Below are 27,774 nucleotides of genomic sequence, written 5' to 3'. Positions count from 1 at the left end.
GCACGGATCCGGGCGGCCAGGCAGCGCTTGGTGCCGGGCCGGCCCCGGGCTGGAATAGGCGAGCTGCGGCTGTGGAGGGGCTCGGAGGCGAGTGGGGCAGGCTGGGGCTAGGCTCCCCACTCCCCTTCCCGTTTTACCAGGCGCAGGTCCCCGGGTCCGTGCACCACCACGGAGAGGTTCTCAGACTTGGCCGCCGCCATGTCGCTCTCTCCTCCCAGGCCGAAGCCGCAGTCTGCAAGACGCGTGGTGGTTCTGGAGGCGGCAGGCGGAGGGTCGGGTGCAAGGGCCAGGAGGCAGTGCTCGGCCCAGGCTGCGCGCGCCTGACCGGGGGCGGGGCTTTCTCGTCCCTGACAGCCGGGGCGGGGCTAGCGGGAGGGGCGGGGCGGCCCTGCTTTCCCCTCAGCCCCAGCTGGTATGGGCTGGGAAGGGGGCTGCAAAGGGCGAAACCGATCCGCTGCCTCCATCTATAACACACCTCTTCTGCCGCCCGCCTCACATTCAAGCAAACAGCTGCCCTGAAGGTAGCCTGCGGACGCAATAGCCACCCGACCAGTGTTGTTTAGATGCAGATAAGTGGGGTTGAGCAATGTGGGGCAGATACTCAGGACCAGCACTGAGACTCTGATAAGTCTAGATCTGAGGGGAGGCCTGAGGGTCTGTATTATTAGCATTGCGAATGCTGAAGCTGCAGGTGGGGCAAGATCTACACTTTGAGGAACAGGTGCTACACTGATGCAGCGTCCATGTTGGCCCCGTGTCCCCAGCATCCATCAAAGTGCCTGGCGTAAGTAGGAGTGAGTGAATGAATTGGTGCATCATTCCATGGGCCTGATGCATCAGTGTAAAGAAGCTGTGAAATGGAATCAGTGAGCCCCTTTCTCTTAACCAGCTCTGCTTCTTATAATAGAAGCAGGATTTCTGCCTAAATTCTTCCTTCAAGCCGTTCTCCCCTCTGAGAAACAGTGAAGTTTTACTGTAATGGGAGAGAGCTGCTCTCTGGACAAGCCTAAGACCAAAAAGCCCTCTCCTTTTAGAACAGTGCTCAGGATTTTATTCCCTACAGCCGCTCCTCCTACCCTAGACGCTGCCGGATCATCCCACCTCCTCCAGAAGAATATCGCCAGCGCCCCAAGCCCTTGAAGATGTCTCCGTGTGGCATTTACTGCATGCCCCGTATATGGGATACAGCCTGTACTCTCCCTGTTAATCATCCCTTCCCCAAATGCACTGGAAGCCCACTGAAGGCAAAACCTCATTTCTTAAACAGAACCTAGTAAAGTGTTCTGTTCAGTGTGGGAGCTCAAAAAAATATCTGATGATGAACATGGATCAAGCTCTGGAAGGCCAATAATGACAAAAAGGGAAATATGTGTGTGTGTGTGTGTGTGTGTGTGTGTGTGTAGGGTAGGGGTGTTACAAGGGATAACAAGGCAATGGGATGGATTTTGTGGGGACTTACAGAGTCAGTCACGTTTTTTGCTTTGAGACACTTCCCACAAGGTTTGGTCGTGCTTGGCTGGTTCCGCGGCAGCTCCTGCACTCAGCTCTCAGGCAAGCCTTGAAGAGATGACTAACCAGGGGTCACCTGCCTTCACTCATGCACCTGAATTTAAAACTCAGCTTCCCCTCCTTGTCTTGTGGGGTTTCCTCACAGTCTCCCAGCATGTCTTTCCAATGGGTGAAGCTGAAGATGGAGAAAGCCTCAGGAATGCCTAAGAGCTGGGGCTACTTGAAATAGACATTTCTTGAGTTTTAAATCAAGAAAACAGAACACCAGAACCAAAGCAAAACTCACTAAAATAATGACACAATGGCCACACTTGAAGTGGTATTTGTTTTCTCCTGAGCAATGACACTTTGAAACCCTCTTGAAGGTTGTTGGCTGGGGGCAAAGACATTTAGAAGGGCAGGAGGAAAATTTAGAAATATAGTCTATAACTAGGACCCTTTGTGGAAAAGCTAAAAGGGTGAGTTGATAAGGAGTCTTAAGAAATTGATACTTTTAAAATAAAAATCAAGTTGTCATTATAGCATTTAAACAACTTGTGACATTTTTACATCATTTCTTAACAGAGACCGGCATTCACAGTGGTGAGGAACAGTTTTCTAGGCATTTTACTGAATAAGGGATAAAATGCTGGCTTTGCCTGGACTGGTGGCCTGCTTGGCACAGCTTCTCGGGGCCTCCGCCTAACTTTCCCAAACAGCACAGCACTTTGAGGCACTCTCTCCACTGAACACAACTTCAACAAGTTGTTGATAAATTTCTGCTGTGTAAACCTATTTGGAATTTAAAAACTAAATCCCAAGATGCATATCTTCTGGGGTCACGTATCTAGAAGAAGGGAGACTTTTGCCCAGGGAACATCTTATCACCCTATCAGATACTGGGTCACTTCAGATCTGGATTACACAGTGTACTAACAAGAAAAATCAATGTGCCACGGGGCCTTAGTGTTCCGAAGGTCAGATGTGTTATAAAATCCTGATTTCCAGATTTCTCCATTTGATCATCAACTATTGAATTACTCAAACCTGGTTACTTACAACCAAAGAAAAAATAAACAACAACAACCAAAAAAAAAAAAACCGCAAAAAAACCATGAGGTTTCCTGCAGACTTTGGAAATAAGGTTATCAAGGAGAGTTAAACTAGTAAAATCCATATCCGATGGATGAGATTAATGGACTTCCCTAAGGAACTGGTAACATACCTGCCATTAACAAATCTCAAGAAAGAGTTAAGAAGGGTTAGGAAAAGGCATTCAGAGAGGAGGAATTTTAGTCTAGAACTATCCAGGGGAGAAAGGCGCTTGGTGGTAGTGGCAGCAGTGCTGCTGGCATGGAAGAGTAGAAGCAAGGGGACCAGTTAAAAGTAACTGCTACATGCCAGTTGAGGATGGTCAACTTGGGCTTGGATAAATGGTAGAAGTGGAGATGGAGTGAAGTGGATAGATCCAAGATTTATTTTGGAGGTAGGTAGATTCTGCAGAACTTGGTGAGAGCTTGGCTCATAGGAGTTGAGGACAAGGTAGTAGAAATGTTGACTCCCAGATTTCTAACATGATTAACTGGATGGACGAGATGCTGTTCTCTGATAGGGGCAACACTGAGGGAGGAGGAGCAGATTTTGGGGAAAGATCAGGCAGGTAATTTTGGACAGGCCAAGTTTGAGATGCCTGTGAGACATACAGGTGAAATGACCAAGGGATATAAGGGCATGTTTGATAGAAGGATCTAGAAAAGTCTAGGCTGGAAAAGTCTAGATTAAATTTAGAAATCATTGGTATATAGACCGTCTTTAAAGCAGTAAGAGAAAATGAGATAATCTAGGGAGAGAGTATAAAATGAAAAAAGAGGCAACTCAGGTATAAGCTTTGAGCTTCAACATGGAGGGACCAGGAAAAGGAAGAGGGACCAGCAAAGGATCCTGAGAGTAAGTGAAGCTACAATAGGAAAAGCCAGTATCTTAAGAAGGAAGCGGGGAGCTGTTGAATACTGATGAGAAGTCAAGACAGAAACCAAAAAGTGTCTAGTGGATTTAGCAACAAGAAGGTCATTGGTGATCATGGAAAAGAGTTTTGGTGTGAAGATGGGAGCAGGAGCTATATTAGTTTGGGGTCATTCATCCATTGATTCAGCAAATATGTAATAAGTATCTATGATGTGTCAGGTACAAGGTGTTGGGGAGACAATGAACATGAGAGACACAAACCCCACTTTAGGGAGGGGAAACCATTAAATAGATAATCACAAAAGTAATGACTTATCCATAATAATAGTAAGGGCTATAAAGAAAAAGGTAAGGATACCATGAAAGTGTGTAACAGAGGAACTCAATCTAGTTTGAAACAAGGGAAGATTGCCCCAAGGAAGCGATGTATAAGCTGTACTTGAAAGACTTGTGTAGTCACAGCAGTGAGGTGAAGGAGAGAGAGTGTGATCCAGGCTGAAGGAACCACACACATGGATTCCTATGGAGGGAGGAGACCACCATTACAAGTCAGCAGTATGGCAGGGCCACAGTGAACACTGAGCCCCGACCTAGGGCTCAGGCCTTTCAGCGTTTCACATTGTTGGAAATGCAGGCATGCAAGGAGAAATGTGGTGAGAATGCCTGTGGCTGGAGATCTTAGGGAAAAAGCTGGAAAATTACACTTCTTCAACATGAGGAGTTCACTCTGAGGTATAAAGTCCACTTTTGCAACAAGAACAGGAAGCATAGCTTGGTGTTAGGAGCTCCCAGAACTGGTTTGTTCCTGGGAATCAGAGAAGACAGGTTTGAATAAGGTATCCTGTTGACAAACCTTACATGCAGGAGACAATGGGGAGGAACTGGTAGGCTGTGTTGTAAGCAGCCCAACAGTGCGCATCATTGTGACTGGGAGAAGTAGGAGCTAAAAGAGTTCTCATAGACAACCTGGCTTATAGGGGAAATTCCTGTTAGCCTAGAACTCAGCCTTGTCCTCTTCCTTCATGTCATGTCTACAAATAGCTGGTCCAGGAATAATTCACCTCATTCAGAAATTAGTTTTCAGTAAAGGACCAGAATAGAAATTGTACAAACATGATACAGGAAAAAAGAAGAAAGGAAGAGGAAAAGAAATGCAAAGAATGTTCACCGGAAGAATATTGCTGAAGAGCAAATGAAACTTGTGATAGAAGAAAATGCCATAAAACTCAAGAGGACATCCAATGTGGAGACACTCAACACTGGGGGAAAGGAGGGGGTCAATGAGGGAGTGGGGTTGGGGCAACACAGGTGTGGGGGCCTGAATGGGATGAGAAGGGCATCCTCCAAGGGGAGTGGTAGTAACGTGGGGTGTCAAAGCCCTAGACAGGTGAGGAGGAGTCCACCTGGGGGAGCACAGCTCAATGTTAGGTAAGGGAGACTGAGTATGATGAAGAGAATGACCATAGGGAAGGGCCAAGGTGGAGTGTAGGAGCCTAAGGGACGCATCTGCTCAGGTGAGGAGGTAGCCACAGAAATGGGAGATTGGTACACACAGGGGGATTGATAAAATAAGTAAATATATCAAGGATGATGGGAATGAGAGTTTTCACTGTTGGAGAAGGGAGGTACAAATATGGAAAGAGAGAAAAACAGAATGAACCCTGTGTAGTGTTGGATAAAACTGAAGAAATCAGTGTGAACTCGTGGTTTTCAATATAGATAGACAGACATAGAAATAAATATAGGGGCCGGCCCGGTGGCACAGTGGTTAAGTTCACATGTTCCACTTGGGTGGCCTGGGGCTCGTCGGTTCTGGTCCTGGGTGCGGACATGGCATCGCTCGACAAGGCATGCTGTGGTAGGCGTCCCACATATAAAGTAGACGAAGATGGGCATGGATGTTAGCTCAGGGCCAGTCTTCCTCAGCAAAAAGAGAAGGATTGGTGGCAGATGTTAGCTCAGGGCTAATCTTCCTCAAAAAAAAATTAATAAATAAATATAGATATCAATATTTATATGTGTACATATACATTTCATAGCTGTGTCTACTGAAAGAGCTTTGGAACAGTGACACCTAATAGCAAAGAGCACATCTAGCACCCCATCTTGGTTTCTAAATACCATTCTCTACTAAAAGGAACTAGGGCTCCTTGGAGAAATGACTTAATCTAAGGCTGGGCCAGGAAAAGCACAAGATAAATCTGGAACATCTTGTTGTGCCAGAAAGTAAAGAAGTATTCCAAGAATGAAGGGATGTATCAAAGGACAGAGAAGCCAGTTTGAAGAGGATTCTACTGGCCAAATCAGAGGCAATCTGAACATAAAAATAAATTATAGTAACAGATCATACCCCACTGAATAAAGTAGGAGGAACCACAAGTCCATACTGCTAAAAATTAATTGAGTAATAAATTGAAAGTTTGATAAAGAATGAATAGATACATAATCCAAAGCACTCCCCCACAAAATATTTATTGATTACACAGGGAAAAAGAGTAACTTTACAGTGGAGAAGCCTGGCATACACCACCTTGGTCAAGTGATCAAAGTTAATATCATCAGCAGTAGGATAAGTTGAAATTATGTATCACTTGATAGGATGCAATGAGGAGAAAACAGCATTACTACTGAAATATTCATGCCAAAAAATTCATAAACAGAATCTAATCATCGGAAAGCATTAGAAAAGCCCAAATTGTGGAACAGCCTACAATAATTTGTCTGTAATCTTTAAATGTGTCAATGTCACAGGAGTCAAAGAAATGCTTCAGACTGAAGGAAGCTAAAAAGACATGATGACTAAATGCAACACATCGTTCTGAATTGGATCCTTTTGCTGTTAAGGACATTATTGGGGCAATTGGTAAAACTTGAATGGGGTCTGTGGATTGGGTGATAGTAATACACTATATCAATGTTAGTTTCCTAATTTTGATGGGACATCGTGTTGGAAATTTATACTCAATGGTTTGGGAAATAAAGTTATTTGTATTGTACTTTCAACTTTTCTAGATATAAAATTTTAAAAATAAGTATGAAGGAAAACTCAACAATGCATTTGCCTTTATAAGAAAATAGCATAAAGCAGAGATGAAAAAGCTCAGGGAAGCAATGTTGAAATATTAGAAAGAAATGAAATATGAGCTGGAAGACCTCAGGAACGAAAGTGTGGAATAAAACAAAACAATTAAAAAAGGAAAGCAGGTGGCAGGAAGTTTTTATTGGCTGAAAGAGAAAGAAATTTGGATCTCCAATCCAATTTTAGAATGACATCCGTTTCACCTCTAACTAAGGAATTGGATTCTGTAACCAATGAACTACATGCAGTAGACATTCAACTACAAGAACTTCTGGAAAGGTAACAAGAACTTATTCAGAATAAAAACATCCTAACAAACAGAATAAAGCGGAGTTTAGAGGATTCTGATCCTGAGGAAAGCAACAAATGCGATTCTTCACCTGCTGCTTGGATTAAAGAAGATTTTGCATGGCCTGGTGAAGTTAAAGATGTTCTGCAAAGTATCTTTAAACTGCAGATGTTCAGACAACTTCAGCTTGAAATTGTATTAATGTAACAGTGTCTGGAAAGGAGGTATTTCTTGTTATGCCTACAGCAGGTGGAAAGCGCTTATGCTCCCAGTTACCAGCTTTATGCTCAGATGGTTTTACCCTCATGATTTGCCCACTGATCTCTCTTATGGAAGACCAATTAATGGTTTTAGAAGAGTTAGGAATTCCAGCTACCATGTTAAATGCTTCTAGTTCTAAGGAACATGTGAAATGAGTTCATGCTGAAATGGTAAATAAAAATTCCAAACTAAAGGTGATTTATGTAACTGCAGAGAAAATTTAAAAACTCAAAATGTTTATGTCAAGACTAAGAGAAAGCCTATGAAGCAGAGAGATTTACCCAAATTGCTACGGATGAAGTTCACTGCTGTAGTCACTGGGGACATGATTTCAGACCCGATCATAAGGCGCTCGGTATCTTAAAGCAGCAGTTCCCTAACACATCACTAATTGGGCTGACTGCAACTGCCATAAACCATGTTTTGAAGGACACTCAGAAAATACTATGTGTTGAAAAGTGTCTTACAGCTTCTTTTAATTGGCCAAAGCTTTATTACGAGGTTCAGCAGAAGCCTTCAAACACTGAAGATTTTATTGAGGATGTTGCAAAGCTCATTCACGGGAGATACAAAGGGCAAATAGGTGCACACCATGCCACCATGGAACCAGAAGATAAGACCAAGGTTCATAGAAGATGGTCAGCCAATAAAATTCAGGTAGTAGTGGCAAGAGTTGCATGGGAATTGATAAGCCAGATGTGAGGTTTGTTCTTCATCATTCAATGAGTAAATCTATGGAAAATTATTACCGAGAGAGTGGACGTGCAGGTCGAGCTGACATGACAGCAGACTGTATTTTGTATTATGGCTTTGGAGATATATTCAGACTAAGTTCAATGGTGGTGATGGAAAATGTGGGACAACAGAAGCTTTATGAGATGGTGTCATACTGTCAAAACATAAGTAAATGTTGCTGTGTATTGATAGCTCAACGTTTTGATGAGGAATGAAACTCAGAAGCATGTAACAAAATGTGTGATAACTGCTGTAAAAAAATTTCATTTGAAAGAAAGGATATAACAGCATGCTGCAGAAATCTAATCAAGATTCTGAAGGAGGCAGACAAACTTAATGAAAAGGTCACTCCACTGAAACTGGTTGATTCTTGGATGGGAAAGGGGACAGCAAAATTCAGAGCAGCAGGTGTTGACCCTCCCACACTTCCTCATAAAGACCTGCAGAAAATGATTGTGAACTTTCTTCTACGGCAGTATCTTAAAGAAGACTACAGTTTTACAGCTTTCACTACCATTGCACATTTGAAAATAGGACCTAATGCTGATCTTCTGAACAATGAGGCACATATTATTAGCATGCAAGTAAAGAAGCCCACACAGAACTGTTTCAGGACTGAAACACCTCAAATTTGTCATTCTGAAGGAGCTGATAAAAAGCGGGAAGAAAAAGAATTCAGACAACCTCCAGAAGAAGTCTGCAAACATGCTTCAGCAATCTGAGTCTAAGAAAACAGGTGCTAAGACAAGAAAAATTGACAATGCATGGGTGTTTCTCTTTTTTTTTCCTGTTTTTTCTCCCCAAATCCCGTGGAGCGCACAAACTTAACCACTTGGCCACAGGGCTCGCCCCTACATGGGTGTTTCTAAATTTCCCAACAGAACAGTTTATGCATGTATATACCATTATTTTGGTAGTTAATCAAAAGTTTAACTTTTAAGATAATTTCATTAATATTTTATACTGATGGAACTTATCTCTAAAGTACTTTTTTAATGTAAAATCCTTAAAAGAATAAATTCACATAATTATCTTAAGCTCTTTATGCCTTGTTATACCTAGCTGTGTTTTTTTCTTTTCACATAATTGTCTCTTGTTAGCAGTGTTATTATACTGAAAAACTTACATAGGCTCATCACCGAAGATGAGTGATTTCAGGTTGTAATAACAGCTGTAGAATTCAAACCAAAAAAGAATAAGGTATCAATACAAATAATATTAGCACATAAGATATTGCTGCATCTCTAAGTAAAATAAAATTATAAGCTTCTTGATAATTCACGGAGAATGGCTGTGGTCTACTAACCAAGACCAAGTTGTTGGTCAAGTAGACAACAACCTAGCTGAATCTGCTCCAAAGCTAAATCACAAATAAACATACCTACTTTTAAAACATAGAAATAAATAACTTGAGAATTCTTACATAATTGGTCAATTTTGTTAGAAAAAAATCTGTAAATAAGTTATTTGAATTGATTTTATCTTTAGAATTCTTTTATTTTTTAATATTTTTCCACTGAAATCATTATTACTTCTGTATTTTTTAACTTCCATGTGGTCATTAAATCAGTGCAATCATTTTTTTTAAAAAAAGGAAAGCAAAATTGACAGTATCGCAAAGGAGTAAAGGCACTGCCAAAAATACAGTGAAGGACATAGAGGACAGAATTGAGAAAAGTGAACAAAATGAAATGGAAAAGAACAGCAAGTTTAGAAGGAGTAGAGAGAAAATGATAAATATGGAAGATAGGCAAAAGAGCTCCAATAGGTGCATAATGGATTCCTGATGAAAAAGCTCAAAATAATAGAGTAGAAAAAAATTTCAATATACAATTCAAGAAAATTTTCCAAAAATGAAAGAATATTTGAGGGGCTGGCCCCCTGGCCAAGTGGTTAAGTTCACACGCCCCATTTCAGTGGCCCAGGGTTTTGCCAGTTCAGATCCTGGGCATGGACATGGCACCACCCGTCATGTCATGTTGAGGCAGCGTCCCACGTAGCACAACCAGAGGCACTCACAACTAGAACATACAACTGTGTACTGGGGGGCTTTGGGGAGAAGAAGAAGACTAAGAAGAAGAAGAAAAAGAAAAAGATTGGCAACAGATGTTAGCGCAGGTGCCAATCTTTAAAAAGAAAAAAAGAATATTTGAAACTACAAATCGAAAGATCACACCATGCCCAAGGAAAAGTTAATACAGAAAGGTCAACACTGAGAAACCGTTACTTGATTTCAACAGTAAATAAAGAATCATTTGGGGAGCTAGCCAAATAATCAAGTCACTTACAAGGGGGGTAAAATTCAGGCTTAGCTTAGACTTCTCTATAGCAACAGTCATTGGTCTAGGAAGTCCTCAAGGAAAGTAAGTGTCACATAGATTTTATACCCAGCCAAACTGCAGTTTGTATACAAAGGCACAGTGGGACATTTTTGAACATGTAAGAGCTCAAGAAACATTGTTTCCATGAGCCTTCCTTGAAATAACGGCTAGAAGTTGAGCTTAAGCCAACCAAGTGACGATGAGAAAACTATGGCAAACGGAAAAGGGCTATAGAGGGCAGGAGACAGAGAAGAAATGAAAATATACTAATTTCATTGTTTGCTCATATTAGGGGATTGACAAAATAATGCCTAAGAAATGGAGATTGGGTGTATAAGTTATAAAGACACCCACTATAACAAAAATATAAGCCTTCCGAGTTTTCAGAAAAAAATAAAAACAAATACATACCACATTTTCAAAGAGCTTTCAAAGAATCTATAAAGAAATAGAAGGCATCATCTAAAATAATATGTGAGAACCAAGACCAAATATATGTCAATTTGATAAATATAAATGGGCCAAACTAATTTATTAAAATGAAAGAAATTGAGATTGAATCATAAAGCAAAATCCAACTTTGTGCTGTATACAAGTGACCCAAAACAAAATAATTCAGAAATCTTTGCATTTGCAAACAAGAAAAAAAGCAGGAGTTGTAATTTTAATATCAGGTAAGGTTAACACCGGGACAAACAAGAGTTAAAGTTGACAAAGAGTAGATCAGAATGCAGTAAGATAAAGAATGCAATTCACAATGAATTTACTAAGTTACAAATATCTGTGTACAAATGGCATAGCATCAACATGAATATTAATTAAAACATAAAACCACAGGATATACAAAGAAAAATAGAAATACAGTAGTGGGAACCTCCAAGATATAGAAGACCTAAATTGCATAATTAATAACATAGATAAAATTTGACATTCTAAAAAAAGAATACACTTTATTTTAAGTATCCATGGATAATTCACAAAAACTGACCGTATATCAAGCCAGAAAGAAAATCTCTGTAAAATACAAATGGTACAAATAGTACAGATAACATCTTCTAAACACAAGGCAATAAAAAAAAGAAGGAACCCTTTTTGGGGGGGAGGGGAGGATTAGCCCTTAGCTAACTACTTCCAATCCTCCTCTTTTTTCTGAGAAAGACTAGCCCTGAGCTAACATCCGTGCCCGTCTTCCCCTACTTTATATGTGGGACGCCTACCACAGCATGGCTTTTGCCAAGCGGTGCCATGTCCACACCCGGATCGGAACCTGCGAACCCCAGGCCACAGAAGTGAAACGTGCGAATTTAACCACTGCGCCACCAGCTGGTCTCAGAAAGAATCCTTTTTAACTTGTTTAATGAGGCCAGCATAACCTTGATACTCAAACCAGACAAGGACATTACAAGAAAGGAAAATTACAGGTCAATCTCTCTCATCAATATGGATGCAAAAATCCTAAACAAAATATTAGCAAATCTAATCGCAGCAATACATTAAAAGCATGTGCAGTTTTTAAAAGCTCAACAACATGATTTGATATGCAGTCAGGTTTGCATCACTATTGTACCTTGTTTAAGACGTCATCACCAGGGAACACAACAGTAAATTCCCAATTGAAATGTCGATTTGGAAGCTTGACTTTTCATAGTTACTTCAGTATTACTTATGAAGAGGCTAAATTTTGAAATCAGACTGATCTGGGATGGAATTGCAATTCTATAATTTACCAGCTACGTGATTTTGGACAAGTTAGGACAAGCGTTAGTGTCAATTTTTTCAGCTTTAAAATGAGAATAACACTAGCTACTCCATAATGCTCATTTGTGGAATTGATGAGACAGTGTTTATACAGGCAATATGTTGGCTGACACTCCAAAGTATCTCCAAACTTAGAATAAAATCAATAAGACCCAAATAAAAGGGATAAAATCAGACACCAATAGAAATGATCAGCCAAAGGGATGATTTGTGAATGTATAATAGTCAAGTTTTAGGAACACCGAGATCAAATTAAGGTAGCATGGGTACATTGTCGTCTCAGGAAAATATGGACTGGTCTGAATTGGATTAGGTTAAGTTTAAACCTAATCAATCGCATAATAATGTGGGAAGAAAAAAATTGCAAGCAGAAGGGGTACTTTGTCACCAAAAACATCCTTGACAATAGTTCTCTGACCTAAGGACATGAGGAACCAGTCCCCACGTTGGGGACATCCCATTAGCAGATGTGGAGGCATCAGGCCACCCAAGCAGGTGGCATCAACCATTGGAACCATACAGCACACCCCCTCCTCCACTCCCTGGTTTCATGCTCACTGGACAAACTTCTAGTGACATTTTGACTTCCACACAGATTTGCTCAGAGGAAGGGGAGGCACTGATGAACCAACAGCACATCCATTCAATCCCCTTAGAGCTGTATGGGTGGAAATCTAAAAGCCCAAGGCCCAGGACCTTGGCCACTTCACTTCCCCTAGTACCTTGGAGATGCTAGTGAGGATACTTGGTTACTTATTATTGTAGTTTCCAGGATTTTTTTTTTTTTTTTGAGGAAGATTAGCCCTGAGCTAACTACTGCCAATCCTCCTCTTTTTGCTGAGGAAGCATGGCCCTGAGCTAACATCCGTGCCCATCTTCCTCTACTTTATACGTGGGACGTCTACCACAGCATGGCATGCCAAGTGGTGCCATGTCCGCACCCCGGATCCAGGCTGGGGAACCCCGGGCCGCTGAGAAGCAGAATGTGCGCACTTAACCACTTCGCCACTGGGCCAGCCCCACGTAGTTTCCATTTTTTCCTCACACCCCAATCTAGTCAGGTTATGCAGCAATGAGGAGTGAAAAGCAGGCTTTGGTGACTCAGGTTTCTGGGGTGGCTGCTACATGATTCATCAAAGACAAGGCTGCAATGATGATTTCTCAGACTTACCAAATACTAGCACTCACCCTTTCAGAAGAAAGACAAGTCCCCTAGGAGATGGTTTAATTTTTATATGGCTACTTCTGGTTCTGTCTCTTACATTTTAGAGAAAATCTTATATTAATCAAACTCCTTCTCTTTTCCTAGTTCTAAACCTCTCTTTTCTTCTCTTTCATCATGTTTAATTGTCTCCTAGGAATGTAGTTCCAGTGTCACGTACTCCCATCATCTTTCTTTTCCTTTACACTGTGCTTGCCCCCACCATCATCCAGAATGCTTACCACTTTGACCTTGTGGATACCTCTTTCTTCATGGTTTTTTTTCCCAGTTTGACTTTCTCCTGTTGAATGATGTCCATTTCGTACCCATTCCCATGATATGCTGAGTTTAACCACAGTCCCATCATGCCAGAAAGACTAGAACATGCTGCATTCACAAAACACTATTTATTCTTCATGGGACGAAATGAGAAGATGTTTTCCTAAAGAGCAGTTGTTCTAATGTCTGCGTGTCCCGGACCAATAGACTGGCCAACCTTTAGAAGGTGAGACTAAACTTCTCTGTTTCAACTCACCCCTCTCACTACATCAGCCTCTAAGGGTTGACAAAATAAGGATGTGGATTTTGTGTTGTTTGATCAATATTGTTTGCACTTGATTATCTTTATGGTCTCCAGTTTTGACAGTTAAATCAACAGCATTGATTCATTTTCAGTATATGCAGAGAACCAAAACACAACGGAAAGTGTGTAACAGATCCCATGTCCTTAAAGAGATGACAGTCTCTGGGGAAGAATCTCCCCTCCCCAAGAAAACATGGATCAGTTCAAATGACTCAAACAGAAAAGTGAGATGGAGCTTCACCATTACGGGAAGGGGAGTATTAAATGTGCTTCCCCAAGGCCAGCCTGTGATAGAGGTTAAGAGCACAGGCTCTGGAGTCAGTCTCTTGAGTTAGAATTCCACTTACCAACTGATTTTAGGAAATTACTTAAGTTCTCAAACCTCTTCTCTGTAAGATAGGGATAAATATAGTCTCTACCTCATAAGGTTGTAATGAGGATTAAATGAGATAATACATATGAAGTGCTTAGCACAGCAATAATAACAGGTAATATTTCTCAAGCATCGCTTTATGCTAACATAGCAGGCTGAATAATGGCCCCTAGATATCCAGGTGCTAATCCCTGGAACCTATGAATGTTACCTTACCTGGCAAAAGGGACTTTGCAGGTGTAATTAAGGATCTTGAGGTGATGAAATTATCCTGGATTAATTTGGTGGATCCTAAATGTAATCACAAATGTCCTGATGAGAGGGAGGCAGAAGGAGATTTTACTACAGAAGAAGGCAATGTGACAACCGAAGCAAGATGTTACTGTCTTTCAAGATGGAAGAAAGCAGGGCTGGCCCATTGGCGCAGCGGTTCAGTTCGTGCACTGCACTTCAGCAGCCCTGGGTTCGCTGGCCAGGACCTACGCACCACTTATCAAGCCATGCTGTGGTAGGCGTCCCACATATAAAGTGGAGGAAAATGGACACAAATGTTAGCTCAGGGCCAATCTTCTTCAAGCAAAAAGAGGAGGACTGTCAGCGGATGTTAGCTCAGGGCTAATCTACCTTAAAAAAAAGAAGAAGAAGAAGAAGATGGAGGAAAGCACCACCAAGGAATGCAAATCTAGATGCTGAAAAGACAAGGAAACAGATTCTTCTCTAGAGCCTCAGGAGGGAGTGTGGCCTTGCAGACGCCTCAACTTTGACCCACTGAAATGGATTTTGAACTTCTGACCTCCACAATATATGTGTTATTGTTATTGTTTCCAGCTGGATTGAGATATAATTGACATATAACATTGTGTTAGTTTAAGGTATACAATGTGATGGTTTGATACGTATATACTGCAAGGGTCTACCACAATAAGATTACTTAACACATCCTTCAGCTCACATAATTACCATTTTATTGTTGTTGTTATGGGGAGAACATTAAAGCTCTGCTCTCACAGCAGCTTTCAAGTATACATAGAGTATTGTTAATTATAGTCACCATGCTGTACATTAGATCCCTGGAAACTATTCATTTTCTAATGGAAAGTTTGTACCCTTTGACTACTGTCTCGCCATTTCTCTGAACCCCACAGCACCTGGCAACCACCATTCTACTCTCTGTTTCTATGAGTTTGATGTTTTTAGATTCCACATGTAAGTGAGGTCATATCGTATTTGTCTTTCTCTGCCTGAGTTATTTTACTTAACATAATGCCCTCAAGGTCCAGTCCATCTAGGTTGTGGCAAATAGCAAGATTTTCTTCTTTCTCATGGTTGAATAACATACATTTCTCCTATACCCAATTTGTTGAGCATTTTTATCATGAAAGGATGTTGAACTTTGTTAAATGCTTTTCCTGCATCTATTGAGATGATCATAAGATTATTGTCTTTCATTCTATTAATATGGTGTATCGCATTTATTGATTTACGTATGTTGAACCATCCTTTCATCCAGGGATAAAGCCCAGTTGATCACGGAGTATGATCCTTGTAAGGTGCTGTTGAATTCAGTGTGCTAGCATTTTGTTGAGAATTTTTGCATCTATATTCATCAAGAATATTGGCCTGTAGTTTTCATTTCTTGTATTGTCCTTATCTAGCTTTGGTATCAGGGTAATGCAGGCCTCATAAAATGAGTTTGGGAGTGTTCCTTCTTTTTCAAATTTTTTGAAAAGTTTGACAAGAATTGGCATTAATTCTTCATTAAATGTGTGGTAGCGGGGCTGGCCCAGTAGCACAGCAATTAAGTTCATGCACTGTGCTTTGGTGGCCAGTGGTTCGCCAGTTCAGATCCCAGGCGTGGACCTAGGCACTGCTGCTCAAACCATGCTGTGGCAGGCATCCCACATATAAAGTAGAGGAAGATGGGAACAGATGTTATCTCAGGGCCAGTCTTTCTCAGCAAAAAGAGGAGGATTGGCAGTGGATGTTAGCTCAGAGCTAATCTTCCTCAAAATAAAATATTTTTTTAAAAAATGTTTGGTAGAATTCACCAGTAAATCAATCTGGTCCTGGGCTTTGCTTTGTTGGGAGGTTTTCGATTACCGATTCAATCTCCTTACTTGTTATTAGTCTGTTCAGATTTTCTGTTTCTTCATGGTTCAGTCTTGGTAGATTGTATGTTTCTATGAATTTATCCATTTCTTCTAGGTTGTCCAATTTGTTGGTGTAATTGTTCATAGAAGTGTCTTATGATCCTGTGTCTTTCTGTGATATCACTTTAACATCTCCTTTCTCACTTATATTTTATTTATTTGAGTCTTCTCTCTTTTTTCTTGGTAAATCTAGCTAAAGGTTTATCAATTTTGTTTATCTTTTCAAAAAACCAACTCACTTTTGTTTATCTTTTCTATTGTTTTTCTAGTCTGATTTATTTATTTCTGTTCTGATCTTTGTTGTCTCTTTCCTTTGCTAACTTTGGGCTTAGTTTGTTCTTCTTCAGTTCCCTGAGGTGTAAAGTTAGTTTGTTTATTTGAGACCTTTCTTTTCCTTAATGTAGGCATTTAGGCCGTGAACTTCTCTCTTAGCACTGCTTTTGTTGCATGTCGTAAGTTTTGGAATATTGTGTTTCCATTTTCATTTGTTTCAATATGTATTTTGATTTCACTTTTGATTTCATCTTTGATTGGTTGGTTGTTCAGGAGCGTGTTGTTTAATTTCCATATTATTTGTGAATTTTCCAGTTTTCCTCCTGTTATTGATTTCTAGTTTCGTACCATTGTGGTTGGGAAAGATACTTGGTACAGTTTCAATCTCTTTTAACTTGCTGAGACTTATTTTGTGACCTATCATATTATCTATCCTGAAGCATGTTCCGTGTGTGCTTGAGATTAATGTGTGTTCTGCTGCTGTGAGATGGATTAGTCTGTTTATGTCTGTTAGGTCCACTTGGTCTAAAGCATAGCCAAGTCCAATAATTTCCTTATTGATTTTCTGTCTCGATCTATCCACTATTGAAAGTGTGGTATTGAAGTCCCCTAATATTATTGTATTGTCTATTACTCCATTCAGATGTGATAGTATTTGCTTAATATATTTGGGTGATCCATTGTTGGGTGCATATATGTTTACAATTGTTATATCCCCTTGATGAATTGACCCCTTTATCATTACATAATGACCTTCTTTGTCTCTTGTTACAGTTTTTGACTTAAAGTCTATTGTGTCTGATATAAGTATAGCTATCCCTGCTCTCTTTTCATTTTCACTTGCATAGAATATATTTTCCCATCCCTTCACTTTGAGCCTGCGTGTGCCTTGAAGCTGAAGTGAGTCTCTTGTAGGCAGCAGTATTTTTATCCATTCAGCCACTCTATGCCTTGTTTGGAGCATCTAATCCATTTACATTTAAAGTAATTATTGATAGATAAGGACTTACTATTGCCATCTTGTTCATTGTTGTCTGGCTGTTTTCTAGTTTCTTTATTCCTTTTTTCCTTTCTTGCTATCCTCCTTTGTGAATTGATGATTTTCAATAACGGTATACTTTGATTTCCTTCTCTCTATCTGTGTGTACCCACTATAGCTTTTCATTTTGTGGTTACCCTGAGGCTTGCTTGAAACATCTTGTAGATATTATAGTCTATTTTAAGCTGATAACTCAACTTCGATTGCATACAACAACTCAACCCCTTTTTTCCCCTCACACACATTTTATTTTTTTGATGTTACACTTTACATCTTCTTATACTGTGTGTCCATTAACAAATTATTGTAGTTATAGCTATTTTTGTTTGTTTGTTTGTTTTGAGGAAGATTAGCCCTGAGCTAACATCTGCTGCCAATCCTCCTCTTCTTCTTCTTCTTCTTCTTCTTCTTCTTCTTTTTTTTGCTGAGGAAGACTGGCCCTGAGCTAACATCCATGCCCGTCTTCCTCTACTTTATATGTGGGACTCCTGCCACAGCATGGCTTGCCAAGTGGTGCCACATCCACACCCGGAATCCAAACCGGCGAACCCTGGGCCGCCAAAGTGGAGTGTGTGAACTTAACTGCTGTGTCACGAGGCCAGTGTTATAGCTATTTTTAATACTTTTCCCTTTCAACCTTTATATTAGAGTTAAGTGGTTAATGATGCTTGGCGAGCTGAGGAGTCAAAAGAAAGATTTCTTGGACTCTCAAGTTCTGGTAGTAGTGCTCTTTTATTCAGAGAATAGCATGGAGTAGCATGGGGACAGGACCCATGGGCAGTGAAGAGCTGCAAACATGGGTTAAGCTTAGGGCTAAATCTAAGGCATAGGTATGTGAGTTATCTCTTTATAACACAAAAGAAAGATTATGTAAAAAAGTCATAAATGGTATCAGTGTAGGTGGAGTCTGATTATTGGGTGGTCCTATAACTTTAGATAAGAATCACATGTGGGGTCGCCTGTGGTGCAGCGATTAAGTGCGCACGTTCTGCTTCCGCGGCCTGGGGTCCGCCGGTTCGGATCCGAGGTGCGGAGATGGCACCGCTTGGCAAGCCATGCTGTGGTAAGCATCCCACGTATAAAGTAGCGGAAGATGGGCACAGATGTTAGCTCAGGGCCAGTCTTCCTCAGCAAAAAGAGGATTGGCGGCCGCTAGCTCAGAGCTAATCTTCCTAAAAAAAATAAAATAAAAAGAATCAGATCAGATCAGGTCAAGATGTCCTATGCTTGCCGAGGGTGATATAGATCGGTATGTAGGGCAGGTCACCTTGGGCTTCTGTCCCTGAGACAGCCTTGATCCTCATCAGTTAACCACCACCATTATGGAATTAGAGTATTCTGAATCTGACTACAAACTTGCCTTTAGTAGTAGTATGTTGTTTATTTTCATGTTACTAGTTGGCGTCCTTTTGTTTCAGCTTGAGGAACTCCTTTCAGCATTTTTTTGTATGGCAAGTCTAGTGGTGAGAACACCCTTTTGTTGCACCAAGTCTGGGGGTCGTGGTGACTGGTGAGCTCAGGCCGTTGAGATCCACATCATCAACAACTGAAATGCCCCTGGCAAGTGCTGAGGGGGAGTCTGCAAAGGCTACAAGGGCTATTGGGATCCTCAACAGTGCCTCCAGGTCCAGCAGCTAGGGACCAAGACATACAGCAGTGGTAGCTAGAGATGGTGGTGTGCACACATTCAGCTGCAGGGGACTGTGTGGTGGCAGGGGCTGGTTGCAAACACACATGTAGTGGTGAGGACCAGAGCAGGCAGCAAGGGCTCGGGCCAACTGCATACACATTCACAGCAGAGGGGTCCCTGGCTGTTGGTGTGCACTACCATGGCTGCGGGGTCTCACCATGGACACATGGCAGTGGAGGCCGTTGACTGGAGTTGGGCCAGGGGCATGTGGGTGCACAGCTGGAGGGGCTAGCTGCAGGTAAGCATAGTGGTACAGGCCAGTGACGGGGACTGATCTGGGCCCACAAGCAGCTGCAGGGTCCCAGACTGTCCGTGTGCTCTCTCCTGGCTGTAGTCTCCCCACGTACATGCGAACAGTAGTGGAGTCTGGTGATGGGCATCAGGACAATGGCATGCAAATGCCCAGGTAGGGGGCTAGCCCCAAGCTCATGCATAGTGGTTGGGGTCAGCCACAGGGATCTAGGCTGGCATCTTGCACTCATGCAGCTGCAGAGGCCTGGGCTGGATGCTTGGTGCACTTCCCGGGCTCCAGCAGGGCAAGGGGAGGGACTCAGCCAGCTTATGTCAGCAAATGCAATTACCTATGTGAAAGCCAGTGAAATCTGCAGGGGGTCCACAGCAGCTATGCTGGCTGTTGGTGTCTTTAGTAGTGAAACCTGCTGGGGTCGTCTGCAGATCAGTTCTCTGGGAATTGTGGTTGCTGCCACTGCATGGCTACTACTGGTAGCCCCTACTTTTCTTCCTTGTTCCTAGCCATATCTCTCCATCTCAGTTTTGCCAGTCTCTGGGTGGAGTGAAACTGAAGCAGGTCCTTCATGTGGTGCCCCAAAAGGGTGAGGAAGCTGGTTGCTCACCCCACTCTTCCTTTCCTGGTAAGGGGAACTCCTTCTCGCTGGGAAGTTCCCACTTGGTGCTGAGCAATGCTGGCTTTGGGGATGGGCTGATGCAGACAAAAGGAAGCTGTCTTCCTTTCCTTTTTGTGCAATTATTCTCAAGTTTTTTGTTCAACTGTGTTGCTTGACAAGAAATTTTCACATATTGAGGTATATGGGGTAACTATCAGGGTTCAAAAACTGATTTGACTTGAACTAAAGAAGCCCAGCTTATGGCCTATCAAACATACATCATATATGTGCTTTAACCATTAAAATAAGAATGCCTACTTCCCCTCCTGCAAAGCCAGTAATGCCCCATTGGGAACGCCCTAGCAGTAACACCTGCCCAAACTGGTACTCCTAAAATAAGTTCTCCTTCCCAACATCAGGGTCCTGTTGACCTGCTAATTTGGAACTGAATGCCTCCTTGAAACTTTGATGAATGTTTATCCTGGGTGTGTTCAATGTGTATTCTTTGTTCTAAAAAGGTATAAGACAGTCCTGAAAATCATGCTTCTCTGGAACACTTTCTTCTTGTCTGGAAAAGGCCCTCTCAGGTTATAATCCTCACTGCGGCTCAAGTAAAGCTCACTCATCACTCTTATCTAGCGAATGGTCATTGGTTATTTTGCATCAACATGCTGAAGTTTCTTAGGTGGACTCCAGAACTGTCTGGAGCTGTTTTTATTTGTGGATAACTTTCTAACTGTTGATCTTTGTTGGGGGATGGAGGCTGGGGTCTCTTACTCCACCACCTTGGTGACATCACTCCCAAATGTGTGTTGTTTTAAGCTACTAGGTTTGTGGTCATTTATCACAGCAGCCGTAGTAAACTAACACAGCCAGGCATTATTCTAAAGGCTACCCTTACATGACTTTATCCACTTCTCACCTTTTTGCATGTCCTTGTTACTGCACAAAATCAGGGTTCTCTTGCCTAATGTGCATAAAAAGCCAATAAATTACGGCATCAGCCTTTGGGAAAAGAGATCAGCTTTATTTGCAAAATTGATCTGCATGGAGTTAGGGGGCATGTGCCCTCAGGTCTGTTTCCCTGATTCAGGATTTGGGGTGAAATTTAAGAGGTTAGGGAGGACAGGCTGGCACATGGAAATGCTAGTAGACAGATTTTGATTGATGAACTTCTAAACATTTATGACAGGGTTCTAGACATTTATAATGCAATGCTAAACGTTTATATGAGGTTCTAAACTTTTATGATAGAGTTCTAAACATTTTTGGTAAGATGAGGAAGGAACTTTAACACTGATCTTCCTGAATGAGAGACCCTCACTTTTGGTAAGGGTCCAAGTTTTTTTATTTCTTTTTTTTTTTTTTTTTTGCTGAGGAAGATTGGCCCTGAGCTAACATTCACTGCCAATCTTCCTCATTTTTTTTTTTGGTATGTGAGCCACCACCACAGCATGACCACTAACAGACAAGTGGTGTAGGTCCACGCCTGGGAACTGAACACAGGCTGCCAAAGTGGAGCATGCCAAACTGACCAGAGCTGGCCCAAGAGTTCAGCTTTTTTTTTTTTTTTGGTGAGGAAGATTGGCCCTGAGCTAATGTGTGTGCCAAACTTCCTCTAGTTTGTATGTGGGATGTTGCAACAACATGGCTTGATGAGCAGTGTATAAGTCCATGCCCAGGATCTGGACCTGCAAACCCCAGGCCTCTGAAGCAGAGCATGCAAACTTAACCACTATGCCACCGGGCTGGACCCCAAGAGTTCAACTTTTTTTTTTTTAAAGATTGGCACCTGAGCTAACATCTGTTGCCAATCTTCTTTTTTTTCTTCTTCTTCGTCTCCCCAAAGCCCCCCAGTACATGGCTGTATATTCTAGTTGTAGGTCCTTCTGGTTGTGCTATGTGGGATGCCACCTCAGCATGGCCTGAGGAGTGGTGCCATGTCCGCGCCCAGGATCCGAACCGGCACAACCCTTGCCCGCTGAAGCGGAGTGCGTGAAGTTAACCACTTGGCCATGGGGCCAAACCCGAGTCCAGCTTTTAAGTTCCAGTCCTTTGGTTCCATGAGGAGGAGGATCTTTGGTTCTGGGGTCATTTCAGGTCAAGATTTCTCCTTCTGCACATGCTCTGGCTATGTGACTTTGCAGATTTTCTGAAAAGCAATTCTTCATCACTCTGTTGATAAGATGGAGTCAGTTGAACTGGTCCTGGAGAGCCGGTGCTTACATCCTCACTAATCGTGGAGAGATGTATTAGGAAGTAGATACTGTTAAAAAACAAAATTCAGGACAGCCTTGGTGGCCTAGAGGTTAAACTCACCGTACTCCACTTCGGCGGCCCAGGTTCAGTTCCTGGGTGTGGACCTACAGCACTCTGTTAGCTGCCATGCTGTGCTGGCAGCCCACACACTGCAAAAATAGAGGGAGATTGGCATGGATATTAGCACAAGGTTTTTCCTCAGCAAAACAAATAAAAAACCCACAAAATTCAACTAAGTAAATATAAAGATCTAATTGCCTTTACGAAACAATTCATGAATCAGACAGCATCCCATCTAGCAAATAAAAGGGAGCTCCAAGGAGCCATATAAAAATGGAAGGCTTTTATAGGCGGAAGCGAGGTGGGATGCGAAACAAAAGAAAGCATTGTTTCTGGCAAGATCACTTTCCCTTAGGAGCCAGGGATGGTAGGAGTCTTATGTGGCAAATTACCTCACTAGTGCTGATTAGGAAATTCCAGACTGATTGATTTAAAATTCCCCTCCTGGGAGAGGCTGAACCTGAAATTAGGTTAGGTATTAAGTCTTGGTTTGCTGGTGTGGGGTTTAGCACAAGGGACCCCATTTTGGGTCAGTCATCTCTTTTTTAATAATACTTGCTAATTTACCATCTTCAGTTGGCCCCACTGCATGCGCCTTGTACCCACATGTGTGGAATCTCCCTGACCCATTTTATTCTGGGACATGGAGGAATCTGAAGAACCTTAAGCCTAGAGCTTCCTCTCAAACCACTCCTACACCAATCTCATAACCCAGGGTCCAGAGGAAGATGGAAAGACGTTGCAACAGGGAAAAATAATTATATTTTCATTGACTTGTTTTGTAAATCAGGATTTTTATTTTAAGTTAGGATGACGCATCTGTATTTATCTTAAGGCAGGTTGTGGTACAAGATAGATCTGTCTTACACTTCATCCGTCAGGCTTTATTCTAAGTAATATCCCTGGTTTGAACCCTGAGGATAGTCTCTCACACACATACACACACACACACACTCACACCCACACTCTCATCAAACATGGGTGAGTTCTCCCAGGAAAATCTGTCCTTTATGCAGTTGTGGGAGGAATGGAGAACAGCAGTAGTGCTGTCCTACCTCTGACATCTCTTTACTTTGACATTTTTTTTCAAGACAGTTCACTTAACATGCTTCATTGAGGCTGCAGCATGGTGATTTCTGATGGCAGATTTGGGATTGCATGCTGGCTTTGCCTTGGGTAACCTCTCTCTTCCCCAGTTTCTTCATCTGTAGAAAATAGGATGATTTCTATCATCAGGGTTGTTATAAGGATTAAAATGAGATGATGTAAGTGAAAGCGTCGTGGACACAGCAGTCACGGCGCCTGGCATGCTCACAGCCCCTGATGAGAGGGAACTTGGGCAGCCATGTTGGTTCACAGTTGATTGGACCATATGTGAACATCTGATACCCAAAGTCAGACAGTTCCATAGGCTGACCAGATACTAATGATGCAGCTTAGTGGAGAAAAGTTCTGCCTAAAAAGTAGGGCAGCAGCAGCTTACTCTCTAGAACCTGAAATGGGAAATAAGAAGGGAATCAGGCAATTAGGGGCAGAAACTGAATCTGAAAAAACATAAAGAGGAAATGATACTGAACTTCTTAATCTCACATTTGTGCACCCAATGCACAGTAAGCCACACAGTGAGACATCAGTGCTTGGAGACGGAGAAAGGTTTATTCAAGTTGGCCAAAACAAGAAGGTGGGAGCATGGGTTTTCTCAAATCCGCCTTAAAAAGAGAAGAAAGCATGGAGTTTTATAGAACTAAGGGGTGTGGCAGAAAGAGTTTGGGAGAAACAAAGGGGTAATCTGTGTGTCTTTCACTCCCAATAAGCCCCTGGACAATCTGACTTCTGGGCATCAATGGCAGCCAGGAGCTGGTTATCTGGTGATCCTTAAAAACATTGTCTTTCTTCTGTGAAACAAGCCCATAAATCCTTGTGACCCTCGAGTTAACCTTCAGGTTAAGCAGGAAAACAGCAAAGTGACAAGATTAACTTCTTTTTATAACAAGGTCTAAAGGTAATGTTTTCCTTTTTTTTTTTCTTGAGGAAGATTAGCCCTGAGCTAACTACTGCCAACCCTCCTCTTTTTGCTGAGGAAGACTGGCCCTGAGCTAACATCCATGCCCATCTTCCTCTACTTTACACATGGGATGCCTACCACAGCATGGCTTTTGCCAAGTGGTGCCATGTCCGCACCCGGGATCCGGGCTGGCGAACCCTGGGCTGCCGAGAAGCAGAACGTCTGAACTTAACCGCGGTGCCACTGGGCTGGGCCCTAAAGGTAATCTTATTGAATGTTTACAGCAACCGTCAGGTACCCAGTTTCAGAAGGAAGAGGTGGGGCCAAAAGCAAGTCGTAGTTCTTGAGGAGGGCTGAGTTATGAGGAAACAGAAACTACGAGCACACAAAAGTAGTAAGGTGAAGAAAAGATATAGAATGGATGCTGAAGAATTCAGAAGTGGGGAGCTCTCCTAAGAAGCAAAGTCTGATTAGCTAAGTCACATAAATGACAGGACAGTACAGTGAAGATCCATTAACTTCTGCCACTGAGATTCCTAGAGCCATCTTGGATTCAGAAGTGTTCCTGTCCTTGGGTTTCTATGATTTGCTTATCTTCCTTATTGCCACGTGCCAATCTTAAAATAAACTCCTATTACTTGAGCTTGTCTATCAATCCTTATTTCTTGCAAAAGAGCCTCGTTAAAACAAAAAGAATCCACATGGTAATTTCATCTCATTATTTATTTACTTATTTATATTTATTTATTTATTTTGAGGAAGATTAGCCCTGAGCTAACTACTGCCAGTCCTCCTCTTTTTGCTGAGGAAGCCAGTCCCTGAGCCAACATCTGTGCCCATCTTCCTCTACTTTATATGTGGGATGCCTACCACAGCATGGTGTGCCAAAGCAGTGTCATGTTCGCACCTGGGATCCAAACCAGCTAACCCTGGGCTGCTGAGAAGTGGAACGTGCGAACTTAACCACTACGCCACCAGACTGGCCGCCCCCCTCCCCATCTCCTTTTTTAAATGGGTGTTAAAACAGTGGGGCATAAGGGAGGCAGGAGAATATCCCTGGCAAAGTGAATATCAAGAGTCATGGTAGGGGCTGGCCTGGTGTGCAGCAGTTAAGTTCCCAGGTTCTGCTTCTCGGCAGCCCGGAGTTCGCCGGTCCGGATCCCTGGTGCGGATATGGCACCGCTTGGCAAAAGCCATGCTGTGGTAGGTGTCCCATGTATAAAGCAGAGGAAGACGGGCATGGATGTTAGCTCAGGGCCAGTCTTCCTCAGCAAAAAGAGGAGGATTGGCAGCAGCTAGCTCAGGGCTAATCCTCCTCAAGAGAAAAAAAAAAGAGTCATGGCATGGAGGAGAGAGAGTATTAAGGGTATTGGTGGTTGGGCAGAATCTGAGAGCATTAGTCAGTGGGTTGTGAGAGATCAGAAGCAAAGGGTGAGGGCAGTAAGGTAGAGTAGGGTAGTTGGGGACCCAGATGCCCAAGATGGGCAGCTTTACTGTATTATCAGGGGCTGGAGCTCCTCCACCAAAGTTTTGTTATTCTCACAGTCTCAGGGTTTTATTTTAGTAATACATGCGATCTTTAACATCTTAAAGATCAGTCAACAATTTGATATAATAAGTGCCCCTGGGCAAACAGTATACTAACTGATTAATGATCAAAAGCCTAGCTGTTATTAGGGACCAACCTGGTGGTGCAGTGGTTAAGTTCACACATTCCGATTCAGCGGCCCAGGGTTCTCCAGTTGGGATCCCAGGTGTGGACCTATGTACTGCTTGTCAAGCCATGCTGTGGCAGGTGTCCCACATATAAAGTAGAGGAAGATGGGCAGGGATGTTAGCTCAGGGCTAGTCTTCCTCAGCAAAAAGAGGAGGATTGGTGGCAGATGTTAGCTCAGGGCTAATCTTCCTCAAAAAAGAAAAAAAAGCCCAGCTCTTATTATGGAAGACTCCACCAGATGGGCCCCTCGTATCTTTGCCATTCAGAAGCTGCTTGAAAGAAACAGAAAACAAACCAACTCACTGTCACGTTTGCCCCTATGGCCTGAGTCACAGGGAAATGCGGAAGGGAGAGAACCAGGTTTCCTATCTGTGGCTTCACTGTGCCCCAGCCCAGACCCAAGTGAGGACTGAAGTCCCTGGGAGTTTGGATCCAGGTCAGCACTGGTAAATACCACCAGGCCTGGGTCCTGGTTCAGAATCAAAGCCCGTCTGTTTCCCTCAAGTGTCTTTCAAATTTTCGAGGCCCCCTGAACCTGGGGAACGACCTGTAGAACAGTACTGTCCAACAGAAGTATAATATAAGCCCTGTCTCTAATTTTAAATTATCACATTAAAAAAGTAAAAGGAAACAGGTGAAATTAACTTTAAACATATTTTATTTAAACCAATATATCCAAAATATTATGTTTAACATGTAATCAATATAAAATTACTTTTGTACTAAATCTTCATAATCCAGTGCATATTTTACACTTATGCACATCTCAACTCAGACTAGCCACATTTTAAGTGCCCAGTAGCTACATCTGGCTGATGGCTACTGTCTTAGACAGCACAGGGCTAGAGTAACTTGACTTGCCTCCTCCTTCCCATCTGGTGCAGGGATTTGAGAGGTGGACCAGGAAAGTTCAAGGGCCTTGTTGTCATGCTGATGTTGAGCTCACTGAGAAAAAGAAAGATGCTCTTCCTCTGAACCATCCTGATCTATTGCAATCTCCCTTTTCCTTCACCTCCTGAAATCAAGGACTAACGCTCTCAGAGAATTCCGTCTATATTTTATTAGAGCACCTATTTAACTTTGCCCTACAGTCAGATGTTTATGTTTCACACTCCCAAGCTAAATTACTAATGCCTTAACGGCATTTGTCTTACTCCCTGTCATCTCTCTTTGTTGTAGGTTTAGCTAGCTCTTAGTCATCAATAAATGTTTGTTGAATAAATGAATGAGACAACTCTTACAGGATTGATGAACATGTATTATGGAAGCTTTTGTTTCATCGGGCACCACCATACAACCCATTTCCTGATAAAGGGTGAAGCCAGTGAGGTCACTGTCAGTCTCAGCCTGGAAAATACTTGCCTTTATCCTCTGGGGGTCTTATACTCATGATTTCAATTCAACAAATGCCTCCTGAACAACTCCCATGTTCCAGGCACTGTGCTGGGTGCTGTGTCTGCTGCAAAGATGAGCATGAAATATCCTTGCCCTCAAGTCCCTACCTATCTAATAGGGGGCTTTTGATACACATACACAAATAATTATAATTTTAGGTTGAGTAACCTAAGTGCTATAAGTGGAATAAAGAGTCCTGTGGAGAGGAGGGCAAGAACAGGGACTTGCAAAAGAGGCTTCATGCAGACTTGTTCTTTAGGTTGATGCTTGAAGGTAGGACAGGATTTG

The 27,774-nt window shown here is 42.2% G+C and overlaps 1 protein-coding gene and 1 pseudogene across 1 annotated transcript in view; one reads left to right on the top strand and one right to left on the bottom strand.

Annotated features, from left to right (window-relative positions):
- The window catches only part of SORD (sorbitol dehydrogenase), a 43,318-nt gene extending 42,874 nt beyond the window's left edge, over window positions 1-444 (bottom strand). Inside the window, exon 1 of the mRNA XM_046654637.1 lies at window positions 138-444. Coding sequence (XP_046510593.1) covers window positions 138-200 — 63 coding nt within the window. The 5' untranslated portion in view covers window positions 201-444. The remainder of the gene's footprint in view (window positions 1-137) is intronic.
- A 6,275-nt stretch (window positions 445-6,719) lies between these two features.
- LOC124235129 (ATP-dependent DNA helicase Q1-like) lies at window positions 6,720-27,276 on the top strand (annotated as a pseudogene).
- The last annotated feature ends 498 nt before the right edge of the window (window positions 27,277-27,774 follow it).

This window comes from Equus quagga, chromosome 2, assembly GCF_021613505.1.
Source record: "Equus quagga isolate Etosha38 chromosome 2, UCLA_HA_Equagga_1.0, whole genome shotgun sequence".
Lineage (NCBI taxonomy): Eukaryota > Metazoa > Chordata > Mammalia > Perissodactyla > Equidae > Equus > Equus quagga.
This window is presented reverse-complemented; position numbering and strand designations above follow the sequence as displayed.